At 38.4% G+C, this 14,583-nt stretch overlaps 2 protein-coding genes across 5 annotated transcripts; one reads left to right on the top strand and one right to left on the bottom strand.

Annotated features, from left to right (window-relative positions):
• The first annotated feature begins 31 nt into the window (after positions 1-31).
• LOC110817450 (AICARFT/IMPCHase bienzyme family protein) lies at positions 32-5,794 on the top strand. The gene is made up of 12 exons (XM_088213718.1): positions 32-210; positions 329-425; positions 668-743; positions 919-1,015; positions 2,099-2,201; positions 2,332-2,465; positions 2,910-3,087; positions 3,249-3,403; positions 3,604-3,813; positions 4,569-4,916; positions 5,017-5,143; positions 5,355-5,794. Exons 1-12 carry the CDS (start codon positions 79-81, stop codon positions 5,504-5,506), a joined length of 1,809 nt encoding a protein of 602 aa, XP_088069844.1. The 5' UTR covers positions 32-78; the 3' UTR covers positions 5,507-5,794.
• Positions 5,795-5,922: 128 nt separating this feature from the next.
• Positions 5,923-14,553, bottom strand: URED (urease accessory protein D). Of its 4 annotated transcripts, none has more exons than XM_022045841.2 (8): positions 8,653-14,553; positions 8,435-8,500; positions 8,239-8,313; positions 7,969-8,013; positions 7,369-7,602; positions 6,813-6,895; positions 6,506-6,677; positions 5,923-6,134 (listed from the first exon to the last, which is right to left on the bottom strand). In XM_022045841.2, exons 1-8 carry the CDS (start codon positions 8,749-8,751, stop codon positions 6,045-6,047), a joined length of 864 nt encoding a protein of 287 aa, XP_021901533.1. In that variant the 5' UTR covers positions 8,752-14,553; the 3' UTR covers positions 5,923-6,044. The 4 variants fall into 4 exon arrangements, with proteins under 4 accessions (XP_021901533.1, XP_088069846.1, XP_021901532.1 ...); XM_088213720.1 differs by having other exon boundaries at positions 5,923-6,187; positions 8,446-8,500; positions 8,653-14,552; XM_022045840.2 differs by having other exon boundaries at positions 5,923-6,187; positions 8,653-9,114.
• Between the last annotated feature and the right edge of the window lie 30 nt (positions 14,554-14,583).

Raw genomic sequence — 14,583 nt, 5'->3', positions numbered from 1 at the left:
CCAAAACTCACCTAGCATTTTATTACGGGGAATACCACTACCAGAGGTTTAGCGATTAGCAACTCCCAAAGCAAAAGCATGTTAGGCGCTGCTATCACCGCCAACTCCGCCGCATCAACTGTCGCTGCAACCGCCGCTCACTCCTCGACCTCTCGCTTATTCTCTGCTGCTTTGCACCGAAGAGCCTCCTTTTCTTCTCGTTCTCAGAAGGTAACTACAATCTTCTTTCTATCTTACTATCGTAACTACTGGAACAAGGAAAAGAGAGGTTTGGATTTTTCTGTTTCCTGCTGATTGTTAGGCGTCAATTGCATATGTTCTGGTTCAGGCGTTATCTCTGCGCCCGAGCTGTGGTCCAGTCAGAGCTATGGCTGAATTTCAAACTCTTTCCGAGACGAAGAATCAGCTGCCGTCCTCTGCTTCTGGTGACGTACTATCACTTATCTCAAGCTATAACATCATAATTTATTTTCTTTTCCGTGGCGCTTTTTGTTAGTGCAAAAGGGACTTCTTATTTTTCTCTCTTCTGGCGCCGTTAGCTCTAGTTTGACATTCATCTATGTTCCTTTCTATAACGAGGTAGAAATGCCGACTTTGTATCTGCTAAAGAAATCAGCCGAAGTTACGCTTTTTTAATTTGATTGCTGTTTTTTTTTTCTTTTTCCAGCCAAAAAGCAAGCGCTGATATCATTGTCGGACAAGAAGGACTTGGCTTTTCTTGGAAATGGGCTTCAAGAATTGGGGTAGTTTCATTATTTCTGTTTGTTGATAGAAAGTTATTGCCTTCATTTTGTTTAGTCTTTTTGTTTCTTTCGAACTATGAATATAAGACTTTCTTTGATTAGCACTGCCAAATTTTATCTTTGTATTCTTGAATCCTATTTTTTGATACGAAAGTGGCAACATTTTGAACTGCAGATACACGATTGTATCCACTGGAGGAACTGCCTCGGCTTTACAAAATGCTGGGCTATCTGTGACTAAAGTAGAGCAGCTTACTTGTTTTCCGGAAATGGTGAAGCTTCTCTTATTTTTGTTTTCTTGGTACACTTCTTTTACACAATATGACCTTTTTATGTTGGAAAGAAAAATCCTGAAGTTCTTTCAGTATCTTTTGCTGATTCTCCTACCAATGATTCAACTGCTTACATTTGGTTGAAGAATTGCCTATAATGTATGCATACCCACTTATAACACTACAACAACACTTGCTAAAGAATTGCCCAACCAAGACATTTCCTAGGAGGTGAAAAGTAGATCCATCCCCACCCTGTTTCTGAGGCTATAATTTAATTGGCCAGAAACATGTATTTATTGGAGAATCTTTTATGAATATCGTGGATATTCCTGAGGGTACAGCAAGTTTGTAATTTATGTAACCTGTTTATGTGTAAATTATGCTGTTATAACTTGATATCCTTCAGAGTCATTATGGTAGTTATCAGATACCTCCTTTTTATTGTAAGTCTTATTCCTTCTATAATAAAGGAGAGCCAGATAAGATAAATGAAAGAAGCAAAGTGGGGTATAAACCGATACTATCCTATGAGGACCACAACATAGCTATTATAGGAGCTACTTTGCCGGACAAATTTCCTCCTGGTTCATGTGAATGGCTGACCGATATTGTGCTTGTGTTTCCCCAGTTCTGTCCATAGTGCTGAAAATTATGATTAAGGTAACGCATCTATTATAAGAGCCACTTTGCTGGACAATCAATTCCCTCCTGTCTGGTTCATTTGAATAGCTGAACATGCCCAATATTTTGCTTTTGTTTCCTTAGTTCTCTCCATAGGGCTGAAAATTATGGTTACATAGCTATTATAGGAGCCACTTTGCTGGACAATCAATTTTCACCCGTCTGGTTCATGTGGATGGCTGAACATGCCCAATATTATGCTTGTGTTTCCCCAATTCTGTTCATACGCGTAAAATTGTGGTTGTGGTAGTTCTGTCGAAGTGTTATCTTAAAGTTCTTTTTCCTGTATATCATGATTCCTGTGGACTTCGGGTGGGTCTCAAAATTCTTCATTTGATTTTTCTTGTTAATGGCACCTCCTCTTGAATTGTATGATTAACTTCAGCATTCTAATGACAGCTTGATGGTCGTGTAAAAACCTTGCACCCAAATATACATGGGGGTATTTTGGCTAGAAGAGACCAGAAGCATCACGTGGAAGCTCTTAATGAACATGGAATTGGTGAGATAATAGTAAACCCTTTTACTGTACCTTAGTTATTGGTACTTTTATATGTTAAATTCTTGTCTAATGTACTTTTCTTGTCCATAATTGTGCTACTTAATTTTTGCTAAAAAATTGTTCTGGGCAGGTACATTTGATGTGGTTGTAGTGAACTTGTATCCCTTTTATGATAAAGTTACCTCTGCTGGAGGAATTGACTTTGAGGATGGAATTGAAAATATTGACATTGGTGGCCCTGCAATGATTAGAGCTGCGGCAAAGGTAATTCAGTATTATACATGCCAATCTTCCGCTAATTTTTCAAAAAATAAATATACTACGCACTTCTTGTCACAACTAAAACTCCCACTTTTCAAGATATAACTTGTCGTATCATGACATTGTACCCTCCCCAGTCAGTTAATGACTTTAATCATTGCTGAAATTGATAAGAAAATGCAGTTATCTCAGCTGGCTGAATGTGGGAGTTTGATGTTAAATAGGGCCCAACTTAAGTATCAGCAGTTCTAATGCTCCCATGCTTGAGCTTTAACTAGTGGTTGCAAGCTTCTTGCTTTGATTTGAAATGATTTGGCTTACAGCTGAAAAAGGACCATTTGCTGCTTCTTATGCTAGTGTTGTTAGATGACAAACATAATGTTAATTCACATTTAGGCATCCTCCTTTTGTCACTTGAGATTCTAAATGGCAAGTTTGTGTTAACAGAACCACAGGGATGTGTTAGTTGTTGTCGATTCAGTGGATTACCCTGCACTCCTGGAATTTCTTGGAGGAAATCATGATGATCAACAGTTCCGAAGAAAGCTTGCTTGGAAGGCTTTTCAACATGTTGCTGCTTATGACTCTGCAGTTTCAGAGTGGCTATGGAAACAGGTCGAAGGAGGTACTATTTACATATTTTTTATGGAGCTCTACTTTGTAAAAAAAGGAAGGCTTTACTTTTTCATATGAAGATGTTCAGTAAACTGTACTTTGTTTCTGTAACGACATGTCATCATTATGCATATTGACTGACAGAAGCTCCTTTTCTTTTTCTTTTTGAAGATAAATTCCCTCCCAGTTTTACTTTGCCTCTTTCTCTCAAAAGTTCTCTTCGTTATGGTGAAAATCCTCATCAAAAGGCTGCGTTTTATGTGGACAAAAGTCTTTCAGAGGTTAATGCTGGTGGTATTGCAACAGCTATTCAGCACCATGGGAAGGTGAGCAAATTCAGACATTCATGTCTTCAATAACTCCATTTTTTGATCGATTGGTTGAATGATTGGTGATTTTTGCATTTATATACAAGTTGGCATGGAGGATTTGCATTCATGCATGAACCTAAGACTCCATAAAACGACTAGAATGAAGTTTTTGAGGTTTTAACGCCCTTTAATTTTTATTTTTAATCTTGGTGTAGGAAATGTCATATAATAACTATCTAGATGCTGATGCGGCATGGAATTGTGTCTCTGAATTCAAGAGCCCTACATGTGTGATTGTGAAGCATACAAATCCTTGTGGAGTAGCATCTCGCAATGATATCCTTGAAGCTTATACGCTAGCTGTGAAAGCAGATCCAGTGAGTGCATTTGGTGGCATTGTTGCCTTTAATGTGGAAGTTGATGAGGTAACTTCTGATCTATTAATTGAGGTTGAGTATTGAATTTATGGGATAGGCTCAAGGTGGATATGACTGTCTAGTAACTAATTCAATTAAAGGAAATGCTAGACTGCCTTCGGTAAAGGAGAACATTTTTCTTATGAAACAATAAACCTTTTTTTAGTTTTTATTTTTCTAATATTCATATATGTACAAAGATACATATGTATTTCTAGTTATATTATGCTTTTATATATTTTTTATATGTATTTTATTATGCGTGTGCATGTATATGTATTGGTACATATATTTACATGTTACATGCATTTGTGTTTATATATGTATTTATATTACATCAACTTATGTATACAAATAAAAAGCAGTATACATATTTGCTTGTCAAAAAGTTTATCTTGGTGCTTTTAAGTCAAACAGGAACATTTTTTCAGAAAATACTAAAAATAATTTTTTATTATTTTTAAACTCGCACCATATTTATATTTTTCTTTTTTTTTTTTTCAAAATCATTTATATGTAAAAAACTACAAAACAAAAAGTAAAAATGTTATCATATACAGAACAAAGTCCTATGTTCTAATATTCAATTTTTGGATCGTTAATTTTAGGTCATGATTTATATAGGATGGATGATTTTGGACATATAATAGACTGCCTAACAAATATATAATTTCTTTGTACATGGGCTGCATCCCCTTGGTGCTTTGTTAATATATTTATACTTTTTATTAAAGTTCTAATATTCAATTTAACCATGCTTTTAGGCTCTTGCTAAGGATATTCGAGAGTTTAGAAGCCCAACAGATGGTGAAACCAGGATGTTTTATGAGATTGTAGTGGCTCCCAAGTATACAGAAAAGGGGCTTGAAATCCTCCGTGGGAAATCAAAGACCTTGAGAATCCTTGAGGCAAAGAAGAACGAGACAGGAAAGCTTTCACTTAGACAAGTTGGTGGTGGGTGGTTAGCACAGGATTCAGATGACATAACCCCACAAGATATCCAATTCAATGTTGTCTCTCAGAAGACTCCGGAGAAAAATGAGCTCGCTGATGCAGAGTTTGCATGGCTGTGTGTTAAGCATGTTAAGAGTAATGCCATTGTTATTGCCAAGGTTGGTATTCTCTGATCTTGAAGGATTTTTCTGAAGTTTGTGCATTAACAACTGGTTGACTGGAAATTCTGGAAGAATATTAATGCTCTTCATTGGGCAGGGTAACTGCATGTTAGGTATGGGAAGTGGGCAGCCAAATCGTGTGGAGAGTTTAAGAATAGCTTTTAGAAAGGCAGGAGATGAGGCGAAGGGGGCTGCTTTGGCTAGTGATGCATTCTTCCCATTTGGTAAATTACTTTTTGCTATCTTACTGCTTTTCCATGTTAAATATGGTACATAGTGAAGATAGTTTAAATAGTTCTGGGAATATATCAAGGTTAATGCATTACCAGAATGAACCCTAAACAGAGTCATTTATGATGGAGATATCCAGTTGTAAATGGCACACAAAGACAGTTAATAACTTATTGCTGTGGTTGCCACTTGACATATCAACAGCTTGGAAGGATGCAGTGGAAGAAGCATGTGAGAAAGGAATTGGTGTGATTGCAGAACCAGGTGGGAGCATCAGAGATCAGGATGCCATAGACTGCTGCAACAAATATGGAGTTTCACTTCTTTTTACCAATGTGAGGCACTTCAGGCATTGAGGATCTTTCACCTTGCTGGACAGCAACGTTGAGCTTCCAAACCATCACCAGGATGTTTTGGCATGTATAATAATGTTACCATAAGGGTGCAGCTTAGAGGAAAGTTTTAAAAGCATGCGTAGATGTCAAACGATTTTTATTTTTTTGTCTATTAGGATATTTATATTGACTTGGACAATGGTGTCATTTCCTTTTTGGGTACACCATGTTTGGCAATCAGAGGAACTATTTATTGTACTATTTTTCGGTTTACAATGCAGCCAAGGAAGGAAAAAGTTCAAGAGCTAATCTCAAAGAAACCAAAATGTGATATAAGCACCAAGTGATATTTTTCTTTGAAATATTTTTTGTAAAAGATTAGTAGCAATATAAAAAAGCAGAAAAAGGATCATCGTGCAGGAATCATAACAAAACAATAACCAAAGTATTTCACTTTCATACAACTTGGCCCAAATTCTTAACTGACATTTCAGTTGCTCTCACTTGCTCAACCAAAATTTCAATTCCAAAGAATAGGGTAAAAATTAAAGAATAAACCTTAGCAAGTAGTCATAATGCATAACATAATCAAAGAAAAGGTGATATCCCAATCATTGGCTCCAAGCCAACCAACTGACGCTGCAGAAACCTGTATACAGATTCAGTTGTTATGGCAGCTACTCGGACAACAACACCCACTCCCTGAAGTAGAAAGAACCCTCTTCATAACTCACTCTTGCAAACAGAAGTAAAGCATCACAACAAAAATTACTACCAAAAGATTTTTAAGTCAAGATATTCACACATGATGACTCAAATAATATCAAAAAGAAAAGGTGCAATACAATCAAGCAACTTGCATCAGCTTGTTGAATATCTGTATAGTAATGAGACCTACTCCTAGTTCTCTCTAAAAAAGTTTACTCTTCTTATTCAGTAGCAAACGAAGATGGAAATTTTGCCTCATTGACAAATAACAAGATTTTGTGATCCTGAGGCTTCTGGATATAAGATGCGTACCTTGGGACCAAAATTGCTGCAAGAAGCAATGATGGTCGGTTTGGCCAAGCGTTTAGGATCTGAATTTGATCTATAGTGGTGGCCTGCACTTGTGGAAGGCATGTGCAATTGCTCAGACATCATCCTCTTTACATTTTCTTGAACCTGGTTCTGTATGTGCTTCAGACTTGGCCTGCAATAAAGCAGTAAATATAGGATTTCAATTCTTTTCGTCTGCTTTCAGCAAGAATAATCTAAAGCCAATCCTGACCAAAAGTATTAAATCATCAAGGAGAAGACAAAGTCAAATATATTACAAAATATCTACCCAAGCAGTATGACCATTGCAATCACTTGATACTCTTGCATGCGTTCAGCAATAGAGACGATGCTTCCTTGCTCTAGCAGCACCTGTAATTTATTAGTAAGCTACTTTACACAACAAGAGAACAAAAATGTAAATGGAAATTCTAAAAATTTTAATCCGAAGTGTTATCGGTAACTGCATAAGAAGAGAGTCAAGATTTGAGGACCATACAATGGGATACAGGTTGAAACCAGAAAGGAGTGCAAATCAATAAAGAATATGTAAGAGACGAGAAATCAAGGAAGAAAAGTTTCTCTGGACAAAGCAATGAGAATGTTAGTAATTTAAGTGAGAACTATAATCATATCCACCAAATCAAATGGCTCCTGATGTACAACTGCATGCTCTGTCAACGAAGAGAGGAGCTGATGCAAATATCTAAGTATCACTGGAACATATTACTAACGGAAAATGTTTATCAAGAAAATTCCAGAATCTCTCTTTTGAAACTCTTTCTCCAAATAGAATAACCTTATTAAAGAAGTTCTGAATTTGCAAGAGTGAAAGAGACTACTACCGTATCAAGAAACAGAGGCTGATCCTGATCTAAGAATATGTGGTTGGTGCTCTTATAAAGCTCAAAATCCCATTTTTCTCCACTCTCATGTCGTCCACTGGTAATCCAGTCGACAATAACCAAATTCGAGTCCGAAACCACTCTGAAGATCTGCTTCTGAGAATACCTTGCAGTTGAAAAGCATGTCACAGGATCTGGGATTACAACAAAGAGAGCACCGCTCCCAACTCGTGCCTACTGCATGGCATAAATGAGCCAGTGTCACTTCAGACTATTCATCACAGAATGCAATTCTGATAAACATTGTCATGACATCCTTGTGATTTAACTACAAAATGTGCAAGTATCTTGACAAGCTAGAGACTTGGGGAGGTGGGTGAAATAAAAAAAATACTGAATGACCATTGGCTCACTTGGACTTCAACCAAGTGAAGGGACTGCAATTAAGAAAAACCCTTAGCTAAAACAGCCCAAGAGATGTAATATTATAACAAGAACAATTAGAATTAAGAACAACTAGCAAGCAGCGTACTAGTGAAGTTCAGAGACAATGAAAATATTATTTCTCATGTAGAATTTAGTTAAGAACAAGATGATTACCTCCAAGACTTGTTCAGAACATCTGGAATCTATAGACTTGTAAACCTACATAAAAAATGACAGGATTCATACACAATAACATATTAGAGCCTGACGGATGAAGTTGAAACTAAGCAAGATCCATAAAAAGAACATCTTAATCCAATATACAAATGCTAAAAAGAAAAAGAAAAAGAAAAAACAGTAAGATAAGCTTGAACAGTTAATTTATTAGATTTTAAAAATGAAAAGAAAAGGCCACAAACATTAACAAAGAGAATGTGTATTAACCTTTGTGGAAGCTTGAGTAGTAAGTACTAGCGTGCAGCTATCACCAATGTCAAATTCACATGAAATTAAGTCTCCCTGCAACCCAGCACAGCAAAAACCAAAGAAGCGTAATCATTGGCCATTTGAAGTTAAAAAGAAATAAATAGAAAACGAAATGATGACGAGACAAGGGAAAGAATAAGCAAAAGAAACATACAGAGACAATACCACCTCCATAGGTAAGGCTATAAATCCATACAGCATCGATATTGGAGGGAGCCGCCTGAACAGTTGCCAATCATCAATCATCATCAACAACAATCACGAAATCAAATTTAAAAATACCCGAGTAGAATAGTTTGAAATTACGTGTGAATATAAAACGAAAAAACACGTATAATGACAAGGAGAATATAGATGTAGAGGGAGTATAACCTTCAAGGGAACAATGAACTTGAGGGGGTACTTTGAGAAGCATCTTGTTACAGTTGACTTGCTTCCAACTTTCTCCACTGCTATCTTTGCTCTCTCCATTTCTGTCTCTATCTCCTTCTCTGCTGACAATAATCTGAGTATAATTTAATTATAAATGTAAACTTAGGTGGAGCGCTCTCCTCTACAAAGTGGCGGTATCTCGTTGGTGGCCTCCACTCCAGTTCATCCACCTGATCGAGCCCTAAGGTTCTTTGGGCTTCTCCTACCTATAAATCTTTTTCCACACATATATATATATATATTAGACCGGGTTGGTAGAACGTGACGACTAAAATAAAATTTTTTTGTTATATGTTCGTTTTTGTTAGAAAATTAATTTTTAAACTGCACATAATTACAATTAAATAAGAAAAGACAAGATTTTTTTTTACTTTTCATCCCTGTCTTAATATAATTTTTTTTTTTTTTTTTTTTTTAAAGGAAGTAATAATATATACAGAGTTTGATTTAGAGGAAACTATTAAAATATATACTTTATATCATATGTTTAAAGGTTAAATTTATAATATTCGTACCAAATGATTTTTGTCAACGAAATTGTTTAGTTATATTGTATTAAATAAAACTATAGGAAGCACGAATGCTCCTTGGCATGTCTTCCTTCCCTCTGTGTTATTCCCCTAATTTTGGGAATATTGCGCTACAAGTGGATAGCTTTGCCTCCCTCTCTATTACTGAAGCAGACAAGGTGGGACTGGGTTTTTGCCGAGACCGGAACCAACAATCAGGAAACTTACGATCTCTGCCTTGTGGGGCGACTCCTAACAGAGGCGGTCGTAATGTTTGACCCCGTGAGAAACATGTTTGCTGATATATAGAGGCCGATCGGAGGAGTTAGCATACAGGACTAAAGTTTCCGGCAGATATTTATTTCATTTTTTCCATGAGATTGATATCAAAAGAGTCATTGACAGAAGCCCTTAGGCCTTTAATAATCATCTACTAGTGACGCACAGACTCCAGCAAGGTAAGCACCCGTCTAAAGTTGAAATCTACCATAGCCTATTTTGGGTACAAGTGAACTCCCTCCCAACTGGCTATATGTCGGAGGCAATGGCCTCTCAGTTCGGAAACTTCCTAGGCAAGTGCATCGAGTATGACACTCGCCAGTTGAACAACACCCCACTCCGTGCTACATGCGAATCAGAGTCTCAATAGATGTCCGAAAACCACTGTTTTTCTACAAGAAACTGAACCTCCGAAACGGTCAATCGACATATGCTGTCTTTATATATCAATTTTCTGTTATTTGTAGGGTAGATTGAGATATTCGAAAATTACTGTCAACTATTAATCCTTCCAAGTTCTCACTCATTGAAGCCAAAATGGGACAACACACTCAAGGTCAATCCCCGCTGGAACCTTATTCCGGCAAGCCGATGGTTACGAGATGACAAAGGGGGTAAGTTACCGAACTTTGATCCGTTAATCATGGGATCCGAAACCACCAAGGAAACTAGTTTGAATTCAAATTTCAGTTTTATTATCCCAAATTCATCGAGAGTCAATCCCTTCGGTATTCACTCCTGTAGCCAAATGCGGGTGGGAGATTACATGGATCATGATGCCATTCTGTGCCGAACTACATATGAAGCAGTGGGCCTTTTTGATGACTGCAATCCAACCATTCTATCAGAAGAAATATGTGTGGCCCATGACGATGGTAAGAAAAGGCCATGGCAAAAGTACTAAACTAGAGTCGGAACTTGGAGAACTGATAACAAACGAGGAAATTGAGCAAACCCATCCGGGACAAAACACTGAGAGATCGGCGAGATCTGGGCTCTAGGCTCGCCGAAAGCCATAAAAATCATCAGTTGGAACTTCGGGGACTTGGTAATCCCTGAACAGTTATTGCATTGCACGACCTCGTGCGTTAGTTCCAGTCTGACATTGTATTTCTAATGGAAACACTTGTAGATAATAACAGATTATAGGTGATCAGGAAGAAAATTGGTTTTGCTATTGTATTTGGTGCCGACCGACTAGGTAGAGGTGGAGGCCTAACAGTATTTTGGTCTCAAATATGTAACATGTCTGTGCTTTCCTACTCACAACATCATGTAGACCTAAGGATCGAGAGCTTCATGGGAAGAGAATGGACACTAACAAGCTTTTATGGCATACCTCATAGACAAAGGAGAAGGGAATCGTGGCAATTATTACGGTATCTGGCAGGTGGCTGAAGTGCCCCATGGGCAGTTATTGGGAATTTCAATGATATTTTAGCGGAGGACAAACATGGAGGTGCGGCTCCATTGGCATCACTCATGGACGGTTTCAGGGACACGTTGGAGGCATGCAATCTAATTGATCTTCCCCTGCTGGGTTATGGGTTCACGTGGTCGAGAAGGAACGGAAATAGTGTCATCCTTGAACGGTTGGACCGGTGTGTAACAAATGACAGATGGTTATCAGAATTCCCTTAAGCTCGACTGAAAAATCTTATGGCCAACGTATTCGATCACTCACTGATTTTACTGAACTGTCACTCCCTCTGTACTGTGACACAACACAAACACTTACTGGTTTAAGAATGCTTGGCTCTTACATCCTGAATTTAAGGAAGCGGTGAGAACTAGTTGGGACAGCTCTGTACAGGTCAATATAATGCAAAAAATCCGTAACCACGGGAAGACTCCACATAATTGGGTTCGGTCATTGGTGATCCAGCTACACAATAAAAAACAGACCCTCTACAAGAAGATTTTATCCGAGAGGCGATTGAAGCCAAACCCAGAGAATGACAAGTTGATGCTTTTACATGAGGAGTATTTACATTTGCTTGAGAAGGAAGATTATTTTTGGCGTCAACGTGCAAAGATGTTTTGGTTGCAGCAAGGTGACCAAAATATAAATTTTTTTCACAAGCATGCTTCATCTAAAAAAAGACAAATCATATTGCTATGCTTCGGGGTAGTAATGGACAATGGATACAGGACTCGGAAGCTCTCCAAGATCACATACATGATTACTTTTCAGAACTGTTCTCTGCCACTGATGAAAGTTGGAAGAACGTGGTTGGCACAGTGACGAACAAAGTTAGTGGACAAATGAATGAATTGTTGTTGTTACCTCTCAGCTTGGAGGAAATTAGAGTAGCAATATTCTAAATATATCCCGACAAAATATCGGGACCAGATTGCATGAGTCTGGCTTTCTACCAAAAATTCTGGCATGTTGTAGGACTTTCAATTACAGAGAGCTGCAAAGCATGGTTTGATGAAGGTAGGCTACCCAAGCAAGTGAATGGCACGATTTTTGTGCTAATTCCGAAAAAAAAAAAACTTGGAAACAGTGCGAGACTTGAGGCCTATTTCCTTATGCAACGTGGAGTACAAAAGTTTTCGAAGGTCTTAACCAACAGATTGAAAGAAACTCTTCCGGCACTGGTGGCCGAAACACAATCGGCTTTCATTTGAGGAGGCTGATGACAGACAACATATTGCTAGTGTTTGAGCTGACACAACATGAAAACAGCTAGAAGAAGGAAAAGAGTGGATATGGCACTTAAAATAAACATCAGTAAAGCCTACGACATGGTAAGATGAGAATTTTTGGAGGCGATGCTTTTTTAGTTCGGGTTTGGTAGCAGATGAGTTCGCATTCTGATGCATTGTGTCTAGTCGGTTGTCTATCCAGTAAACTTAAATGGTGCTGGGATTGGCCCTACTGTGCCCAAAAGAGGGTTGAGTAGGGAGATCCTTTATCCCCATCCCTCTTCATTTTATGCACAGAAGGTCTCTCCGCAATGATTCGGAAAGTCGAGCATATTGGAAGTATTCATGACATCCGAATATGCGCAAGAAGCCCCAGCATCTCTCACATTTTTTTCGATGATGATTCATTGTTTTTCTTTCGAGCGAATGCAGAAGAATGTGCCACCATCAAACAGATACTTCTCCAGTATGAAGCTGCTTCTGGTCAAGCTGTAAATTTTCAAAAAATTCAGAACATATTTTAGTAGAAACACAGGTCCAGAGCTTCGCCAGTTCCTATAAAATATTATTAGAGTACACAATGATATGGACTATGGGAGATACCTTGGCCTTCCTTCATTGGTGGGTCATAGTAAACGACGTATCTTTGCCTTTCTAAAGAGCATGCTCCTCAATAGGCTAAATGGTTGGACCAACAGATTCCTCTCGAGAGCGGGCAATGAAATTTTACTGAAATCTGTTGCGCAAACACTGCTGACGTTTAGCATGGATTTTTTTTTTACCTCTCTGTCATGCTTTGTGATGAACTCTAACGCATTATGAACAGCTTTTGGTAGAGAAAGAAAAGAAATAGAAGTCGCTCTCTTCACTGGACATCATGGAAGGGACTGAGTAAAAGCAAAAAAAATGGAAGATTGGGTTTTCGAAACGCCTACATTAGTTCAATCTCGTGATTCTTGGCAAGTAATACCGGAGACTCTTTAGCAACCCTGATTCCTTATTAGATAGAACTCTCAAAGCTAAATACTTCCCTCAAGGGGACATTTTCACTACTCGGTTGGATGCCAAGGATGTGTTAAAGAGTAACTTGAGATGGATTGTTGGAACAGGGCAGCGGGTGAACATATGGAATGATCCTTGGTTACCGAGAGAACATGATTTTTATGTCCGCAGCCCTTATGTACTGAGTTTCGAGAACATGGTGGTCGACGATCTCCTGAGTGCGGACTCCCTCAGCTAGAACGTTGATCTGATCAAAGGACTATTTGTTGAAGAGGAGGTGGACCTTATTTTAAGTATCCCTTTGAGCCTACAAAGACAGGAAGACATGTGTGTAGAGCAATTCGGTAGATGGTAAATATTCTGTGAAGTTTGCGTATTAGCACTTGACGACATTCCATGTGAATCATAGACAGGGAGCTTGGAACGTTTGGAGATATTTATGGTTAGCGAAGATCCCACTAAAAGTTAAGAACTGCATGTGGCGCATGTTAAACAACATTCTGTCGGTGAAAACAAAACTGCTGGAGAAAGGGATTGCCATTACGAAAGAGTGTACCAGATTCAGAAGGGAAGAGATGATCCTGCATGTATTTCTAGATTATGATAAGGCCAAGAGCTTTTGGAAAAAACTGGGTAGGAATCTACATATTCAAGCTCCACTTGTTGTAACTGAATGGGTAGAACAAGAAGCCAAAACTCGACCGAAGGAAGAAGTAGAGGAGATTTTTTTCTATTTATGGCGCCTCTGGACAGAGAGAAATGAAGCCATATGGAACAAGAAGATCTTCACTGATTAGACTTCCATCATGCTTGTGCATCGCTCTTTCTGAGGATGGAAATAAGAGGGAGAGGTTGTCCAAAGCTACTAATCATACCAGGGGGTAGCCACCATCGCCTGGGTCTGGAAATGCAACGCTGACGGCACAGTTTCACCGTTAGTTTCAGAGGCCGGTTATGGTGTAATTGTAGGAGACTCGACTGGGAATGTGAAGATGGTTTTTTCTAGCAGAATCCCAAATTGTCAATCTCTCCATCTTGCCAAACTCCTAGGATGCTGCAACACCCAGTAATATATCTATTTCACATTACTTGGGCCGAGGAGAGTTGAAGTTGACATGCGGAAGGTTAAAAATGTCGTAACATCGAAAGAAGATTGACTTATCTGAATTTGGCTCCATTGCGGAGGACTGCAAAGTCTTGTTATCGCGAAGGTTAGATATCTCCATTACCTGAGTTAGCAGGAAAGTTAATACGACAGCCCATAGCATAGCAATACGAGGAAAGCCCACTCCCTGCCTGTCTTTCATGTATGGAAGAGGCTTACTCCGGATATTGCTGTAATGCTCATTTGATTATTAATGAATTTCATATTTTCCCTAGAAAAAAAAAAAAAACTATAAAGACAAAGCATATTCATATAGAATTTAAT

The sequence above is a fragment of the Carica papaya genome, chromosome 2 (genome assembly GCF_054855325.1).
Source record: "Carica papaya isolate Zhongbai chromosome 2, ASM5485532v1, whole genome shotgun sequence".
NCBI lineage: Eukaryota > Viridiplantae > Streptophyta > Magnoliopsida > Brassicales > Caricaceae > Carica > Carica papaya.
Note: the sequence above shows the minus strand (reverse complement) of the source record. Positions and strands in the feature narration are given on the sequence as shown.